The sequence below is a fragment of the Nylanderia fulva genome, unplaced genomic scaffold, assembly GCF_048542155.1.
Source record: "Nylanderia fulva isolate GAGA-0341 unplaced genomic scaffold, ASM4854215v1 Scaffold71, whole genome shotgun sequence".
Classification (NCBI taxonomy): domain Eukaryota; kingdom Metazoa; phylum Arthropoda; class Insecta; order Hymenoptera; family Formicidae; genus Nylanderia; species Nylanderia fulva.
The window spans coordinates 169,139-186,279 of NW_028190819.1; the positions used below are offsets into that span (position 1 = coordinate 169,139).

The following is a 17,141-nucleotide window of genomic DNA, read 5'->3' on the forward strand; positions in this document are numbered from 1 at the left end:
TGAGAATGATTTTATTATTTATATTGAAAAAGTTTTCATTTCCAAAGTTCTTCGGAAAAAAATAACGTACTAAATTAAATTGCACTCTAAATGAGTGTAAAAAATTGTACTTAATAAGAAGAATATAGCAGATAAAAATGTATTGTAACATTTTATTTAATATAAAAATCCAGATAGTTGAACAAAACATTTTGCTGAATTTATATATATTCTTTCTAGTCCATAATATCTCTTTCCGAGCGCGTATTCGCGCATGTTATCATAAAAAGATGAGAAAAACTTGACTGACGCACACGAGAAATAGGGTGTGAGTGGCTCTAGTTAGCTATGTAGCTGCCAATGTCAATATTAACAACCCCTGTTGCGAGTCTATCTTACCTATCTTATCCGTAGATAGCGACACCGGTTGTCGCGTTTCCATATATAACGTTTTTATCTCGCTTCGAATAAAATTCATAAAGTTCCCTTAGAAACTTGCGTTTATTTATCCGCTTTGATAGCTAGCTATAATTTAGTGTACTTTGCATCATATTTCATTTTCCGTCCATCCTTTCTAGAGACACGTTTAAGATAATAACGTCAGATCTAACTTTAAATTTTTCTTTTTTTTCCTTCGTGTACGATTAATCGTTCGTTATCTTTTGAGAGAACACGTTTTTATCCTGAATGTGATATTGCTGCTTACACTGTATATTATATTACTCTTTTACGTTTTACAATAATAACATAACTTATCTAACTTTCGTGAGATTAATAAAATTTATTAAATAAATTCTCCTGCTTATATTTTTAATAACTATATATTTCTATATATATTTTTTTTTATATTCAATATATTTCACTCTGATTGTTGTCATATTTTATATGATATAAAAAAGAGATTCCATGCTTATAAAAAATTAAAAAATCATACTTGTTAGGTAGAGCATTCTTACTAAATTTTTTTTGTACGATCAATCGTTTATTATTTTTTACATTACTCTTTCACGTTATATAGTAATAATTTATCTAACATTCTTGAAATTAATAAAATTTATTAAATAAATCCTTACGCTTATATTTTTAATATAGATATATATTTCTATATTCAATATAATAAAATTTATGAAATAAATTATTAAATAAATCCTTACGCTTATATTTTTAATAAATATATATTTTTATATTCAATATATTCCACTATGACAGTTGGATATTTTGTGACATAAAAAATAGATTCTGTGCCTGTATAAAAAATTAAAACAAATCACACTTGTTAGGGCAGAGCACTTATACGTTGCCGGCGCTATGCGCACGTGCGTGCATCATGCACACGCAGGCGTAGCTGGAAGGCAGCGCACGTGCCACGCGATCGCGCAGGTATATATCTACCTACCTACACGCGATCTTCGCGTTGAATCGCGCAACAACCGTGTCTTACTGTCTCCCCGCCCCCTCTTTTCCATATACAGGCACGCATACAGATATACATGTGTGAACGAGTCTTAAGGTCGTTCAAACGGAACGAGTTCTCGATCTAATTGACTCTCGTGTAACATCTGCAGGGAAAAATTAACGAAAAAATAGATATATGTGAAATTATATAAAAAAAAAGTTTGTTAAAGATTAGCAATGATGAATTTGCCATTTCGATTTTTCCTAACGCGAATTTCATGAAAATTTTATTATTTTATTTATTTATTTATTTTATCAATATTTCAGTATTTATATTGGAGACATAATTTAATTAGAATTTTATTTAGATTCATTATCAAGATTTTTTTTTAGTCACAAAAATAAAAATAAAAATTACAAATATATGGCTCTGATAATAAATATAAATTATAGGACAAAGAGTCAAATAAGAGCCAGGCGTGGTAATTAATACGCTAATGTAGAGTGATTAATAATAAAAAAGTTAATTTTTTTGAAGCGAGAATTATAGACCAAAAATTAAAATTAAAATTAAAACTGCAGCCACAATATTAATTAATTGAGTGCAATATTCAAATATGTATATCCTGAAATATGCAATATTTAAATATGTCCCTGATATCTCTTCAAGTGTATCATACACTGTAAAAAAATTTGTAATGTATTACACAAAAATATGTAAAATTACATAAATAATAAGTGTAAAATTCCACGATAAATAATAGAAATATTTACCTTTTCATTATTTATCATGTAATTTTACATTCATTATCTATGTAATTTTACATATTTTTTTTACAGTGTAATCTGTGACTCATGTAGACGATAAAGAGGACCAACAAGAGGACCAATAACAGTCCTATATAACCAAAGGATCCCAATAGCAAACACTTTATTTTATGTATCCTGATCGGAAATCATGATTGATTTCTCAGTATGATATAGTATTTATGTTGAAGGTACTCGTCAGTAGCTTCGTGTATCAACAACGGATAAGATACGGAATTCGTTGACGCATTATCTTCCCTTCGTGAAGATAGTAATATTCTGGAAATATAATAGTCCAGTAAAATTAGACTTGAAAATGGCAAAACTTCATAAAAATTAGGAACAAGCTGAATTTTTGTGGAGACCTTTATTTCGATGTTCTAATGAAATCTTGAAAAGTACCCTTAATTTCATCCAGGGCGTTTTTTATGGATTTTGTCATTATCTCGAAAACTATGAATTTTTCGAGAAAAATAGTTATTATCAAAATTGTAGCTCATAAAATTCTCTACAAAAAAGGTCATTCTACTTTTTTTCGTACAACTAATCGTTTTTGAGTAAAACGGTAGAGTTGCAATGTCTGTAGTTCGTAAAAAAAGTCATTCCCTTCCACACAACTATATTTTGCTCTATATCTTCAAAACGGTTAATTCCACGGAAAAAGTACAAAGATCTTTTTTGTAAGGAATTTTATGAGCTACAATTTTGATAATAACTAATTTTCTCGAAAAATTGATTGATTTCGAGATAATGGCAAAAAACTAAAACTTACTCTCTTTTACCGCCCATAAAAAAATGCTCTAGCTGAAATTAAGGGTACTTTTCAGGATTTCATTAGAATCGAAATAAAGGTCTGCACAAAAATTCAGCTTGTTCCTAATTTTTATGAATTCAAAGTCTAATTTTACTGGACTATAAAGGAATAAATAAAGAAGAAGATAAAAAAATAATTTAAATTTTAATTCGCTCTCGAAGTCTGTTAACGCCCTTATTAAAGCAGTGGCTCTTTTACATATATTTTTTCGCGCTCATATGTATGTAAAGTCATGCTGCTGACACTTTCCCTTTTCAAGATCGATTTTAACGGTGTACGTCCCGACGGCGCAAGTCGACGACGTCGGCGATTCCTCGAACAGGACCGTATTTAGGAATAATGGTCACCCTTTTTGGTTCAGTTCTAAGAAATCAGGGTTGGGTAATAACTAGTTAATTAGTTAAAAAATTTTTAAATTAATAACTTTTTTCCCAAGTTAAATTTTTTTACCTCTGAATACCATTATTGTTTTTTTTAATAAGCTATAAACGTATTATTTTTAAATTGAAATATTATTAATTTTTATGTCTAATTTATCTCATCAATTGTAATTACCAAAAAATATATTTCTATATAAAAATCAAAATTTCTTTGTTATTTGTTATAAATTTTATAAATTTTTAAAGAATTAACAAACAAAATTCTAATTTAGTATAAATAATGTTTTTGAAAATTAACTTTTGACTTAATTAACTTCAGTTAATTTAACCTTAACTTAACCTATAACTGACTATGAGTTAATTTTTTATTCATGACTTTTTAACTTCACTAAATTAATTTTATAAGCATTAAATTTTGATTTTGTGTCTTTATTAGATTTTTTTTTAAATATATCTGGAAGAGGGTTGAAATCAAAAATCGAGAAAAGTAAAAATGAAGTGATTATTTATTTTAAGCCTTTGATTGCTTGTAAGAACCTTGATCTTTAATTTAATTTTAACGTTGACCTGATCCCCACAAAGGGCAATAATCTTAAGCACTCATGTGTTCTTGAGTAATGATTATCATAAAATATTAAATAATTTTTTTTTTTAATAATTTTTGCATTTTTGCAAAATGAATATAAAGAAATATATATTTATCAAGGACATACATGATCATGACGTTATAATTTCTAAGGGATACATATAATCAGATGACTGCCCCTTCGGTCCAAAGTCATTAACCTTCATGAGGGTCGAGGTCATCGTTGAGATCAAAGTAAAGTCACTCAAACTGCATACATTAAAGATAATAAAGCATACAAATAATTACTAAAAATATTATAAATCTCAAAGATGGAATAGTTTCAATGATCTCCATTTTTACATGCTTTTTTCTAAACACATACGCATTTTATTCGAATTTTTAATTCATGCATTAATAAAAATAAAGATGTAGAGAGTTTAATGTTTAACCTGTCAACAGCACAAATTGTATTATTTTTCGACGATAGAGATTTCCACATATTTTTTAATAAAATCTCTCTCGCTTTCGGTTCATTCTGCATCCGACCATCGCGTTTCGCTCCATCGGTTCGTTAACACGTAAAAATGCGGGGGAGGGGGGCAAGGGAAGGAGGAGGGAGCAAACGGGAAGAAAAAGTGTCCGAAAAAAGTGTCTTAGGCCGGGAAACATCAAAAGCTCTTCCACGGGGGTGACTCGGCCGCGATTCACACTCCTGTCTGCAAAGACCCTCTCTTTTCCTTCCTCCCCTTCTCCGCGCTTTCTCCCCCCCCCCCTTTCCACCCCTCCCCCCCTTTATCCAGGTTGTTTCGCGAAAATCCGCCGCCGCCTTTCGTTAAAGGTGACCCGACGAAATCACCGCCGACGAGTTACACGTGCGTGCAAAAGGGTTGAAGGGACGAGGGGGGGGGGGGGTCGAGGGGGGGCAGAGGAAAGTCCGGTGATGGTGGGTGGTCGGGAAACACATACACGCATTCTTGGCGCTATGTGTACCATCGGATACCGCCGAAAATTCCCCAAAGGGAAATACGCGAAACAAAGGCCGTCCTCCCCCCCTGCCCCCCTCCGGCCCCCCTGATCTTTTCTGCATTGTCCGCGCCTGTCATATTTCTCCTATGTATCTCTCTTCGCGTGCACCCGCGCGTTTAGCGCATCTTTGTTTTTTCCATCCATCTTCCTTTTTTTCTCTTTTCGCCCCCCCTAGGGCCCCCCGTTCTCTTTCTCTCTCTTCGCGTCTATTTTTGTATCATTTTATTTTATATTATTATATTTTTATATTTTATATATTTCTTTATTTTTAACATACATTTTTTCTCTTTTCGCCCCTCCCCCTTTTAGCCCCCCTCCGGCCCCCCTGATCTTTTCTGCATTGTCCGCGCCTGTACATATTTCTCCTATGTATCTCTCTTCGCGTGCACCCGCGCGTTTAGCGCATCTTTGTTTTTTCCATCCATCTTCTTTTTTTTCTCTTTTCGCCCCCCTAGGGCCCCCCGTTCTCTTTCTCTCTCTTCGCGTCTATTTTTGTATTATTTTATTTTATATTATTATATTTTTATATTTTATATATTTCTTTATTTTTAACATACATTTTTTCTTCTTTTGCTTCTCCCCCTTTTAGCCTCCCTAGGGGCCCTCCCTCTCTCTTTGCGTCTATTTTTTTATATATTTTATATTATTATATTTTGTATTACACGTGCAGGCAAAGTGGCACTTTGTGTGCGTGTTTTCTGTGCGGAAAGCCGATTTCCCACGCCGCCATCTAGCGGCGACGCGGTGAGTGAATAAGCCGCGTTCAAAGCCATTGCCTACGGCTATTCCCGCATCGTGCCGTCGCAAGATGGCGGCAGACTCGCCTTCGGCTCGTGCGTCCATCCCCCACACTCGTGATCAATTGTCAACTTTCCGCACTTGATATACAATATACTATTTATCTTTTATGTATTTCTTAATGTTTAACAGATATTTTCTCTTTTTGCTTCCTAGAGGACCCTCTCTCTTTTTGCGTCTATTTTTTTATATTATTATATTTTTATATTTGATATATTTCTTAATTTTTAACATACATTTTTATTACTGCTATTCTCGCATTTTTATTTAGTTACACGTGATATACTTTAATATAGCATACACACTAGAATCTATCATCTGGAATATTTATCTCTAACAGGATTCTTAAGGTATTAAAATTCGTGAGAGAATAATTGAGAGAAACATATTAGTATCCTTTCCAAAATTTCGGAGTTTTTTTATTAAGGGAGAGGAAAATTTAAATTGACACATTTTAATTATTTGTATTTATTGTAATTGGAAGGGCTTTAAATAGATATTTTATATATTGATTCTATTATTGCTGCATCGATACAAAATGAGATACAAGATTGAATGCAATTTTCTTGCACGTGTCATGATCGATTGATAAGAGAGAGAGAAAGATATTTCTCTCTTTTCCTCTCTCTCTCTCTCTCGACGATTCGCCGATCAAATAAATCCACGATATCATGCAATTCTGGTTATCTCGTGAATTATAAATATGAATCATAAATCCATAAAATCCTAGTTGCAGACAAATCCATCGCTGATGCAGCATCTCGCGTGTACCGAATATATTTCGCTTTCGATAAGTTAATTTTTATGACACACGAAATCGATCTGTTCGATGAAAAAGATGAAGAAAAAATAATAAAGAGAGACAACAATGTTGCGTTATTGTATCGAAAAACTTAAATTGTATAAAAATGCAAATTTTCTTTAAAATTATTAATCGAAAGGTTATATATTTGAGAGCATCGCGTGTTTAATCATAATTCCTTCGTCAAAATGACGAACATTATTTTCCATTCCAAAAAGTACAGTTTTTATTTCGAACTGACGATCTTTTTGAAAGATATGAAGAGAAATATTATTCTCTGTATCCCTGCAGAAAATCTGGATTACGAAAATCCTGAATAGGAAATTCATCTCCGAAAATCGATCTCTAAAATTAAAGAAGAAACATAACCATCTGTTTTTCGCTCTTTCTGTATTTCTTAATAATTTTTCCAATTATCCTATTATTTTTATTTTTTATTTGATCCTCAATTTTCGAGAGGGTGAAAAATTGTTTAAAAAACAATTAAAGACAGGTCCAGAAATGTGTCTCAATATTTCTTATCATATTTTTCCTATTTTTATTTATTCTTTGATCTTCAATTTTCGAGAGGGTGCAAAATCGCATAAAAAAAGATCAAAGTAGCTAAAATAATTAGAGACAGGTTCAAAAATGTTTCTTAATATTTTTTCCTACATTATTTTTTTTTTTTCTCTGATCCTCGATTTTCGAAAGGGTGCAAAATCATATAAAAAATAATGAAAGCGACTGAAAGAATGAAAATCGAAAAAAAACACAGGTCCAGAAATGTTTTCCTTCCCGGGGAGATTTCTCTGTTTCACCCCTGGGGTGAAAATCGAAGAGATTGATAGCCCTGAATCGGTTCGCCTCGGGTCTCTCTCAAGGTTGCTGCTCGAAAGCTCGCCGCGCAGCAACTTCGGCGATGAGTAGTGAGTGGGTCGGCCTACTGAAAAATCGATATGTATGAAAGTGAGAGTCGTTTCTCCCTCGGTCGTTCCACCCTCCTTTTTGTTCTCCTCGCGCGCGCTCTTTCTCTTTCACTCTTCTTACTTCGCCGTTTCGTTCATTCATGTCGTCGTGGTCGGCGTCGTTGGTGGCCGATGATGCACGGCGATTCACGCTCGTGCAATCCCGAACAACGTTAATAAGACAAAGTAGGATTTAAAGAGATCCTGAAGAAAGATCCTTTCCTTCGCACGCGACTCGTCTTATAAAATAATTTTATGACAGTAATTATAATTCATTTCTTATTGCAGAAACGTGTACAAATTTTCGACGAATTAAAATTTTTTTATCTAATATTTTTTTTAATCTAGTGTTATAATTTTTCTGGGATAAATATAAAAAATTACACAAGCAAGAATTTCTTATATTCTAATATATTAAATAATTATAGAAATATATTATTTATACTCATATTAAATAATTATATTTGTATAGTTAAATTTAATATATAAAATATAATATATTTTATATATATAAATATAATATATTTAATATATTAATATAAAATGAATATAACCTAAATATAAAATATATAAAAAAGAATGTGTCGAAGATTGTTTTTTATGAAAAAATGATTTAATTTATATTAATAAATATCAGTAACATTAATTAGTCAATAAGTATTTTTATTAATATAAATATGAAAATTTGTCCATGGTTATTTTGTGTTTATTATTTCTTCTTCTCCGCATGTCAAATATTTAATAACACACTTAAGAATGAGGTGATACAATTGAATAAATTCGATATATTAACGCTGTGCTTTGAGCGGGTCTTATACCACATCAGGTATTAAGACAACAACATGACGGTGAAATGTAAACACAGACGAGTTCTCGCTAGCTTACAACTCGGCACTTTCAGAGTTTATTCGACGATTATCGCGCTCTCCAGGCTTTACATGGCCGCTCTCTTCCTTCGTTTACAATCTCTGCTCGATCATCCGGACGGCAAAATGGAATCATACGTAAACGGGATACCCAACGAAGACCAGTCGCAATACCAGTACTAGAGAGAGATCTCTTTTATCGTGCATATATAATTAAACGATTATTCGGGGATCGAGAATTTATTTTTTTTTTAATTTTGTTGTGTGTGTTTGTGTATCACAGTGTCTTCCTGTATTTTCAGCAGCAGTGGCATCGCCAAACTCTTAGTGAGCAACCTCCCGGCCCAGGCTCGATTTGAAGATCTCGAACTGCTGTTCGCCAATTACGGCCAGGTACAGAACATCGAGAAGCTGTCGTCGCGAGACCCAAACACGCAGACCATACTCGTCAGCTATGAGACGCAGGAACAAGTACAGCAGTAAGTGTCGCCAAAAATATTTATTCGCTCGAAGAGCTGAATCATTCGGTGCCTTTTTTGTTGAGCATCGAATATAAATTTTTATATTTTTTATATTATGACATTATAAACCAATATTTTATGTATGCATCATTAGCAAAATGTCAATTTTGATTTTCTTTTAGATCCTTATGCAAGTAACATTAACAAAAAAAAAGGAATATTTAGTATTTATATTACACACAAATAATAATACTATTTATAATATTTATTTTATTATTTTCAATAATATTAATACTTGAATATTCTTCTTTCTTGAAATATCACTTTCATGAGGATTTATAAAAAAATAGAAATTAATATTTTTATTAATATATATATATATATATATAAAATACTATATAATTTTTATATAATATTAATACCTAAATATTCTTTTTTTTTCTTTAAATATTTAAATAACATTGCAGGATTAAAAGAAAATAATAAGTGATATTTTTATTAATATTTCATGCGTAAATAATAATACTACATAATAATATTTTTAATAATTCTTATTTTATTTTTTTAATTCAATATAATTATATAAAACGTATTAATAACTTAATAATTTAATCAATATTCTTTTTTCTGAAAACACCATTGCAACGATTTAAAAAGATGCAAAACAATAAAAATAATTAATTATCAAATGATAAATAAATACATGAAATATTGGTTGAAATAAATAAATAAATTCGAAGGCTAAAGAATTTCCTTCTTTTTTTCTTAGCGCTGTGAACCAGTTGAATGGCTACGAATACGACGGCAACCCGCTGAAAGTGGAGATGTCGGCAGAGGGCCGACGAAGAGGCCGCAGTCAGCGCAGTGGCGGCGTCGCCTTCTCCGGGTTGCCGGGCTCCGGTCGGCAGACCGATTTCCCGCTGCGCATCCTCGTCCAGTCGGACATGGTCGGCGCGATCATCGGCCGACAGGGCTCGACAATACGGCAGATCACCCAGGTGTCCCGCGCCCGGGTCGACGTCCACCGCAAGGACAACGTCGGCTCCCTCGAGAAGGCCATCACCATCTACGGCAATCCCGAGAATTGCACCAACGCCTGCAAGAAGATCCTGGACGTTATGCAGCAGGAGGCGACGACTACGAATAAGGGGTACGACGACGTCGCGAGTCGCGTTGATACTCCCAAAATGGAATCGTAATAAAATCGTCGTGTGATCGCCGGTCGAATAATATAAATTGTTCTGGATAAGATTGTTAGGCTTTAAGGAAGTTGCGGAAACTAAGCGGCTGTCATTTTTTAATGCACGCAGTTTATGAGAAAAAAATTCTGTTGGAAAGAGGAAAGTGCAGTTTTTAATGGATATAAATAACTAGTTTATTTTTTTTATTGGTTGAAAAGGTAATTAAAAAAGTGCTAATAAGTTTTCTCAATAACTGCATGAATTAAAAAAATGACAGCTGATTAGTAGTTTCAGCAATTTCCTACAAGACACCTTTTATATTTCGTCGCTCTTTTCTGTAAATACGATTCTTGCGTATGATTTATATTGCTCGACCGAATTAATTCTCCTTGATTAACGAACGAATTGTTGAGCGTTAATTTTGTATCCTTTTCTGCCAACAGTGAAATCACTTTGAAGATACTCGCGCACAATAATCTCATCGGTCGAATTATCGGAAAGGGTGGTAACACGATCAAGAGAATCATGCAAGACACCGATTCCAAGATAACTGTTAGCAGCATTAACGATATTAATAGTTTTAACCTTGAGCGTATCATTACGGTTAAGGGTACGATCGAAAACATGAGCAAGGCCGAGTCCATGATCTCCAGCAAGCTGCGCCAGAGTTACGAGAATGATCTGCAAGCTATGGCTGTGAGTCTCATCAATATTATATCATTTTGTTTCAAATTTTTGAAAAATGTAAAAACGAAGAGTCAGATTTGCGTAACACGCAGAAATATAAAAAAAAATGTAACAGTGTAGACTAAAGGATCTTTCGCTTAGCATGTCGCGTTCTTGATCTTTCGTCAAGATCATTCGACCGGAAAGCAGTCATTGCGCAACGTGCTGAAGCTGCTTAATCGATGTTTCAGCCTCAAAGCATGATGTTCCCCGGTCTGCATCCCATGGCCATGATGTCCACCGCCGGTATGGGCTACAGTTCCCGTGGACCCGGCCTCTACGGCTCGGGACCCGCCCCGTATCCCTACCAGAGCAGCCTGCCTACTCAACAGGGCGTCCCCGCTAGCGACACTCAGGAGACGACATTTCTATACATTCCCAACAACAGCGTCGGCGCCATCATCGGCACCAAGGGCTCCCACATTCGCAACATTATCAGGTTCTCAGGTGCCAGCGTCAAGATCGCCCCACTCGAACAGGACAAGCCGGCCGAGCAGCAGACCGAAAGAAAGGTCACTATCGTCGGCTCCCCGGAATCTCAATGGAAGGTGATTGTCACGATTGACTATTCTCTCGATGATAACTCTTTGTCATGTTTCTTTGTAATGACGAAGCTAAGGCTCCTGGATACTCGCCGTAGAACTCCAAATTTCGACGGTAGCGACATCAGGCGGATTACAGTTCCGTTTCTTTCTCGAAGCGAGAAATGACAGCCCGAAAGATTCTTGCGACGTACAGCGTTATTTTTTATTTTAGTGCAGCGTTTTTGTGTTTAAAATAATTGTCGTGGTGTTAAAATATACCGAAGACTCTCATTTTGGCATAATTTAATATGTGAAAGCAAATATTAATTTTTTTTCGATACCTGTCAAACAGCTGGTTTTCGTCTTTATGGTTAAGTTCAATTTAATTCGACATATACATGTTATTTATTGATAACCCAAGCAAAAGGAGAGTATTCGGTATATTTTACAAGTGTGTTCTGTCCATTTCAACCGGTATTTTATTGAAAAACATTTTTATTTTCATGTACGTTGCAAGAATTTTTATGGTATATTTTCTCGCTTCTGACGTCATCAATCCAAGATGGTCACGGTGAGTATCCAGGAGCCTTAAGAATATTATGAACTTGTGATCGCTATGAAGCGTTTTAACTTTGATGTAACTTCAGTGCCGTATTGGCAGGTAAGTATAACGTCGGCCTACCAAGGCAAGGATCGCGAGTTCGAGTCCCGGTGATGATACGTTAGTTTGAAGAAAAATGCGCTCTACCTACCCTGCTGAATTTTGGGTGGATGTTGCCTTCTAAGCATCAACTTGAATCAGCAGGAATATCAAAGAAAAGGGTCCCGTATCGATCTCGTCCAATCAAATGTGAGGATCGGTCCCGTTTAACCCTTCGACACTTTTTTGTTTCTTACTAGCTGCTCTGATCCTCGAGACGAAAAATCACGCCTATTTTGTTTCGTCTTTTCGCATCATTAAAAATGATTTTTTTTCTAGGCCCAGTACTTGATCTTTGAGAAGATGCGGGAGGAAGGATACGTCGCCGGCACTGAAGACGTTAGACTGACCATTGAGATCCTCGTGCCCAGCACCCAGGTCGGTCGCATCATCGGCAAGGGCGGTCAAAACGTCAGAGAGCTGCAACGCGTGACCGGCAGCGTCATTAAACTGTCGGAGCAACAAACCACTCCTCCTTCAGCTGAGGAAGAGACCACCGTCCATATCATTGGCCCCTTCTTCTCTGTTCAGGTAAAAGAGAAGGCGCTTTTCATAATATTTCTCAAATTTTAGCAATCAAGTTTTATCATCAACTTTATATAAATTGATAAAATCACCTAGATTATTAGTCTCTTTAGGTAGTCTAGGTAGGTTATGGTAGTCTAGGTAGTTTATTAATGATGGAATGTATATTTTTCTGAACGATTTCTAAAATTTTATCAATCAAGTCTTTCATCAACTTGATATAAATTGATAAAATTACCTAGATTACTAGTCTCTTTAGGTAGTCTAGGTAGTTTTATTAGGAATGTATATTTTTCTGAACGAAATCTGGCAACGCAGACGATAACGAAGAATCTTTTTGCAGTCGGCTCAGAGAAGAATCCGCGCCATGGTTTTGCAGTCGGGCACACCTGGCGGAACCGGCGGTACTGGTTCGCGTGCAGGTCGCGGTAGCAGCCAGGAAGGCGCCTCCCGCTCCAAGAGAGACGGCAGCGCGACTTCCCAAGGCGGCGCGTCGTCGCAGCCCGGCTCTCAGCAGCAGCAATCGAGCGGCTCGCCATCCAGCCAGCAGCAGGCGCCACAATCGCCGCAAAGCCAGTAACAACGTCGATGACATCCCAACATTGACGCGGACCGACGCCTATCCGTTTTATTCGCCGGAGTGGCCTCGTCGTCGCTTTGACATTCTCTCTCGTCGAGAGGGCCGAGCTTCATCAACGACCAACCTCCTCCTCTCGCGAGGCAACGGAAATCCCCCTTCCCCCTTCGGCGGGGGAGGGCTTTCACGAACGAGAGTGTGCACGACGCGCAGATTGTGACGGGAAGACGCGCCCGAGAAGGCAAACGCTTCTGGAGAGTTAACTCGCCCCGAGAGGAACGAATGACGGCGAGACGAGAGTTTCGCGAGCTCTCTCTCTCTCTCTGCGACTTAATTTCTCAAAGAATTCGGCTTTTTTTTTTTCTTTTCCGCGTGCTCGAGAGGTCTCTCGAGAAGCCTTCCTTATTGATTAAAAGATTCGACAAGCCGAAATTCTTTCGAAAATTAACTCGTAGCGCCCGACGAACCCCTGATGACCCTCTCTCCCGGGGTGAGTTAATTCCGAGAGGCTCTCTCGCGGTTTCCAAGGATTCCGAGGCTTTCGCGCGGAATCCAAGACTCAAGATTGTAAATGTCAAGTCAACGAGACTCTCTCTCTGTTCGGTTCGACACCGGGGACCGACACGTCTATCGTGATCGATCTCGAGCCTCGATTCGCGAACGAACGATGTAAAATATATATGTCGGGAGGCGCGAATAAATTTATATTAATGTTGATCGGCTTCAAACTGGCGATTGTTCCCGATCGCGAAATATATAATTTTAACGATTAAGGGAAGACTCGAGAATGCGAGAACGAAAGACGTGCGAGAATCCTGGCTGTGCAGACCGAACGGAAGAAAAAGAGGAGAGAAAGCGCCAAAGCGTTTACTAAATCTGAGCTGGATCCGTCCGATCCAGCTTGACACTGCCGAATTTATTCGATCTACTCTCGTTGACGAGGAAGAAGTATATATATATATATATATATATGTAGATATATATCGAGTATCGTTTTCCCCTTCGCTCTACGCGTCTCGTCCACATCCCGACAACAACGACAAAGCGACACGCGCAATCGCGCACGACCCAATTTCGCAAGCGCTAAAAAACGAAACCACCGCCGCCGATGAAATAGGATACGACGATATCTGAAAGAGAAAAGAAAAAAAACAAACTGATAAGGCAAAAAAAAAATAGAAAAATGAAAAAACACACACAACCTTATTACCTCATTGCATTACCGTTAATAAAGATTTAATACGATAGAGAAACGCGAAGAAAGGATAAACCGATTAATCTAAAAAAAATGTCTATCTAATATTAAAGTTATTAATAATATACAGAGAGAGTGAGAGAGAGAAAGAGAGCGAGAGTGAGAGAAAGAGAGAGAGGGAGAGAGAAAGAGAAAAGTTAAGTCACAATTACATATTATGTTATACCTTGTTATTACATACCACTATTACACACTGCAACTATTACTATTATTACTACATACTATTATTATCGCTATATACTATTTACTTATTTCTTACTAAGTGAACTACAGGAAGAAAGCGGTTTTCCTTAAAAATAGAGAAACGAGAAACACACAAGCGCAAACTAGATACACCCAGTTTTTTATATTCACAATCCAGAGACATTACAGATTGATAAAAAATACGAGACTTAATGTAATAAGAAGTCGCAAGAGACCGCGGAACAGCGAACCCGGTTCCCGGTTTTGTAAACATAATAATAAGCCAGGATGCCTCAGCAGGAGAAGAGAGGAAAGGAAAGAGAAGTGAAGTGACCCCCTACTCGCCCCCGACCCGACCCTCCTCGCACCACGTAATAATACCAAAGAAGAAGCGACTATGAGTTTTTTCATAATTAGTGAAGTGAAAAAAAGTGCGCACGCTCTTATCTTCACCTCAAGTTCCTCAAGAACCGCGAGAGAGAAAAAAGGGGGGAGTTTAGATGTACGAAGAGGTGGGAGAGGGGAGATCGACGAGCGGACATCAGGATGTCGAGGATCAGGCACCGACGAGGTATCGAGTAGTCTCGCTTGATACTCGGATTGATTGATGGCGATGAAAACGGGAGAGAGAGAGAGAGAGAGAGAGAGAGAGAAGAGAAAAATCGAAAATGCAAAACTAGATGGAGGTGAGTCCTAGCATGTGGGTATATATGATTTACTTGGACTTGGCCGGTTCGGGCCGTATTTTTAAAGAGTGTTACTGAAGATGAACAGCAACGGAAGATCGAAATAAGGACGGAGGTAAAATGAGGGGACGTGAGAGAAGAGCTGACAGGAAAAAAAAAGAGAGGAAATGATAACTGACAAAACTTATCAGGGATTTTTACTTTTATCATGAATGTAATAATGTGTGAGTGTGCGTGTGTTGAATAATAATTATTAATCGATAAGTAATTGATTACTGATTAGGAGTTAGTCTGGCGAGGAGAAAGACGTAACGAAGGACGTGTGTAAGAGGACAGAAAAAAATTTAGGCTTAAAACGCGCAAAAGAATTAAGAGGGTATAGAGGGTAATCGAGACTTGAGATAGGGAGATAGAGAGAGATTGGAGAAGGATGCTGTGCCGTCGAAAAAAAAAACAAAAAAAAAACGAGAAAAGGATCCTTCGCGGCGACGTCCCGACGAGCCCTGTTTTTTTTATCTGAAATTTGTGGCTGTTGAAAAAAAAAAACGCAGACTCGGGAACCGCGAAGGACGATTGATATCGCGACTCGTAAACGTGTATGATCGGCTGTTATTATTCCGCTACAGAGTTTACAGGGGTTCTTTGTTTTTCGAGGACAAAATAACTTGGACAAGTATTTTGGCGAAAATGGAGTGAAGGATGAAGAATGAGGAATGAAGGATGAGGAATGAGGAATGAAGGATAAAAAATGAGGGATGAAGAATGAGGATTGAAGGATGAAGAATGAGGCTTGAAGGATGAAGAATGAGGAATGAAGGATGAGAGATGAAGAATGAGGAATGAGGAATGAAGGATAAAAAATGAGGGATGAAGGATTAAAGAATGAGGATTGGAGGATGAAGAATGAGGAATGAAGGATGAGGGATGAAGAATGAGGAATGAGGAATGAAGGATAAAAAATGAGGGATGAAGGATTAAAGGATGAAGAATGAGAATTGAAGGATGAAGAATGAGGGATGAAGAATGAGGAAGGATAAAGGATAAAAAAGGATGGATAAACCTCTGATAGCGGTATATTTGTGGTCGGATACACGTCGCGGCCTGTATGTCGAATTTCGAGGAGATTCCGAAGAGACGTGAAGCGAGAAAGAAAGAGAGAGAGAGAGATTCGAACGGACTGACAGAGAGCGAGAAAGAGAGAGATCAGGCGGGAAGAACGCGATGTATTCGAATAAACTCGAGGAAAAACCGCCTCTCTACAGAGCGGTCGTGCGGCCAAGTCACGACCAAGAAAATTCAATAACAAAACAACAAATGGACTAACTAATTACGTAATAATTAATTACGGCGCGCATCTCGCGTCGCTCAGGCTCGACTCTTCGTCGAGGTGACCTTCAGAGCCACATGGAATTCCACAGGGTGGGTCCAGCATCAGGACGGGCCTCCATGGACCTAGCTGGTTTATAAATCTCGGCATTCGATATGCGTTTAGTACAAAAATACACGAGTTTAAGGATGGATAAGACTAAAGTTTTAAGAGAGATGCAGGGGATATATAATAGAGAGATGTAATATTGTCCCTTTTTTTTTTTTTTTTTTTTTTTTTTTTTTTTTTTTTTTTTAATCTCTTTCGGAAAAGGCTGAGGAAATTTCCAAAAAATGTGTGCTCGCGCGAAAATTATAAGATCGATTTTTTTTTGTTGCAGCGGAAAACGAAGACTTGCATTTGACGTATCTTTAATTCTAAGTGCGATTTCACCGATGATTGACTTGGATTATGCTTTAATCGATTTTTTATATTTCCCAGAAAACGTGGTTTTTTCCTAAACTAAGTTAATTGTGATTTAACTGATGACTATCATTTATATGTCAAAATTCGCAGAAAAATGATATTCAGTTATATCTCAATATTAACTTACGTTTAAAATGGAAGGAAGTTTG

The 17,141-nt window shown here is 36.7% G+C and overlaps 1 protein-coding gene across 6 annotated transcripts in view; it reads left to right on the top strand.

Annotated features, from left to right (window-relative positions):
* Positions 1 to 15,145, top strand: part of Imp (IGF-II mRNA-binding protein) — a 135,235-nt gene extending 120,090 nt beyond the window's left edge. For 2 of the 6 annotated variants that reach the window (XM_085488761.1, XM_085488764.1), the window contains 6 exons: positions 8,688 to 8,861; positions 9,613 to 10,038; positions 10,468 to 10,720; positions 10,942 to 11,298; positions 12,254 to 12,505; positions 12,843 to 15,145. In XM_085488761.1, coding sequence (XP_085344887.1) covers positions 8,688 to 8,861; positions 9,613 to 10,038; positions 10,468 to 10,720; positions 10,942 to 11,298; positions 12,254 to 12,505; positions 12,843 to 13,079 — 1,699 coding nt within the window. In that variant the 3' untranslated portion in view covers positions 13,080 to 15,145. Of the gene's footprint in view, positions 1 to 8,351; positions 8,559 to 8,684; positions 8,862 to 9,612; positions 10,039 to 10,467; positions 10,721 to 10,941; positions 11,299 to 12,253; positions 12,506 to 12,842 lie in introns of those variants that run through there. The other 4 variants (XM_029311092.2, XM_029311096.2, XM_085488762.1 and 1 more) reach the window with 4 other exon arrangements.
* Positions 15,146 to 17,141: the final 1,996 nt, after the last annotated feature.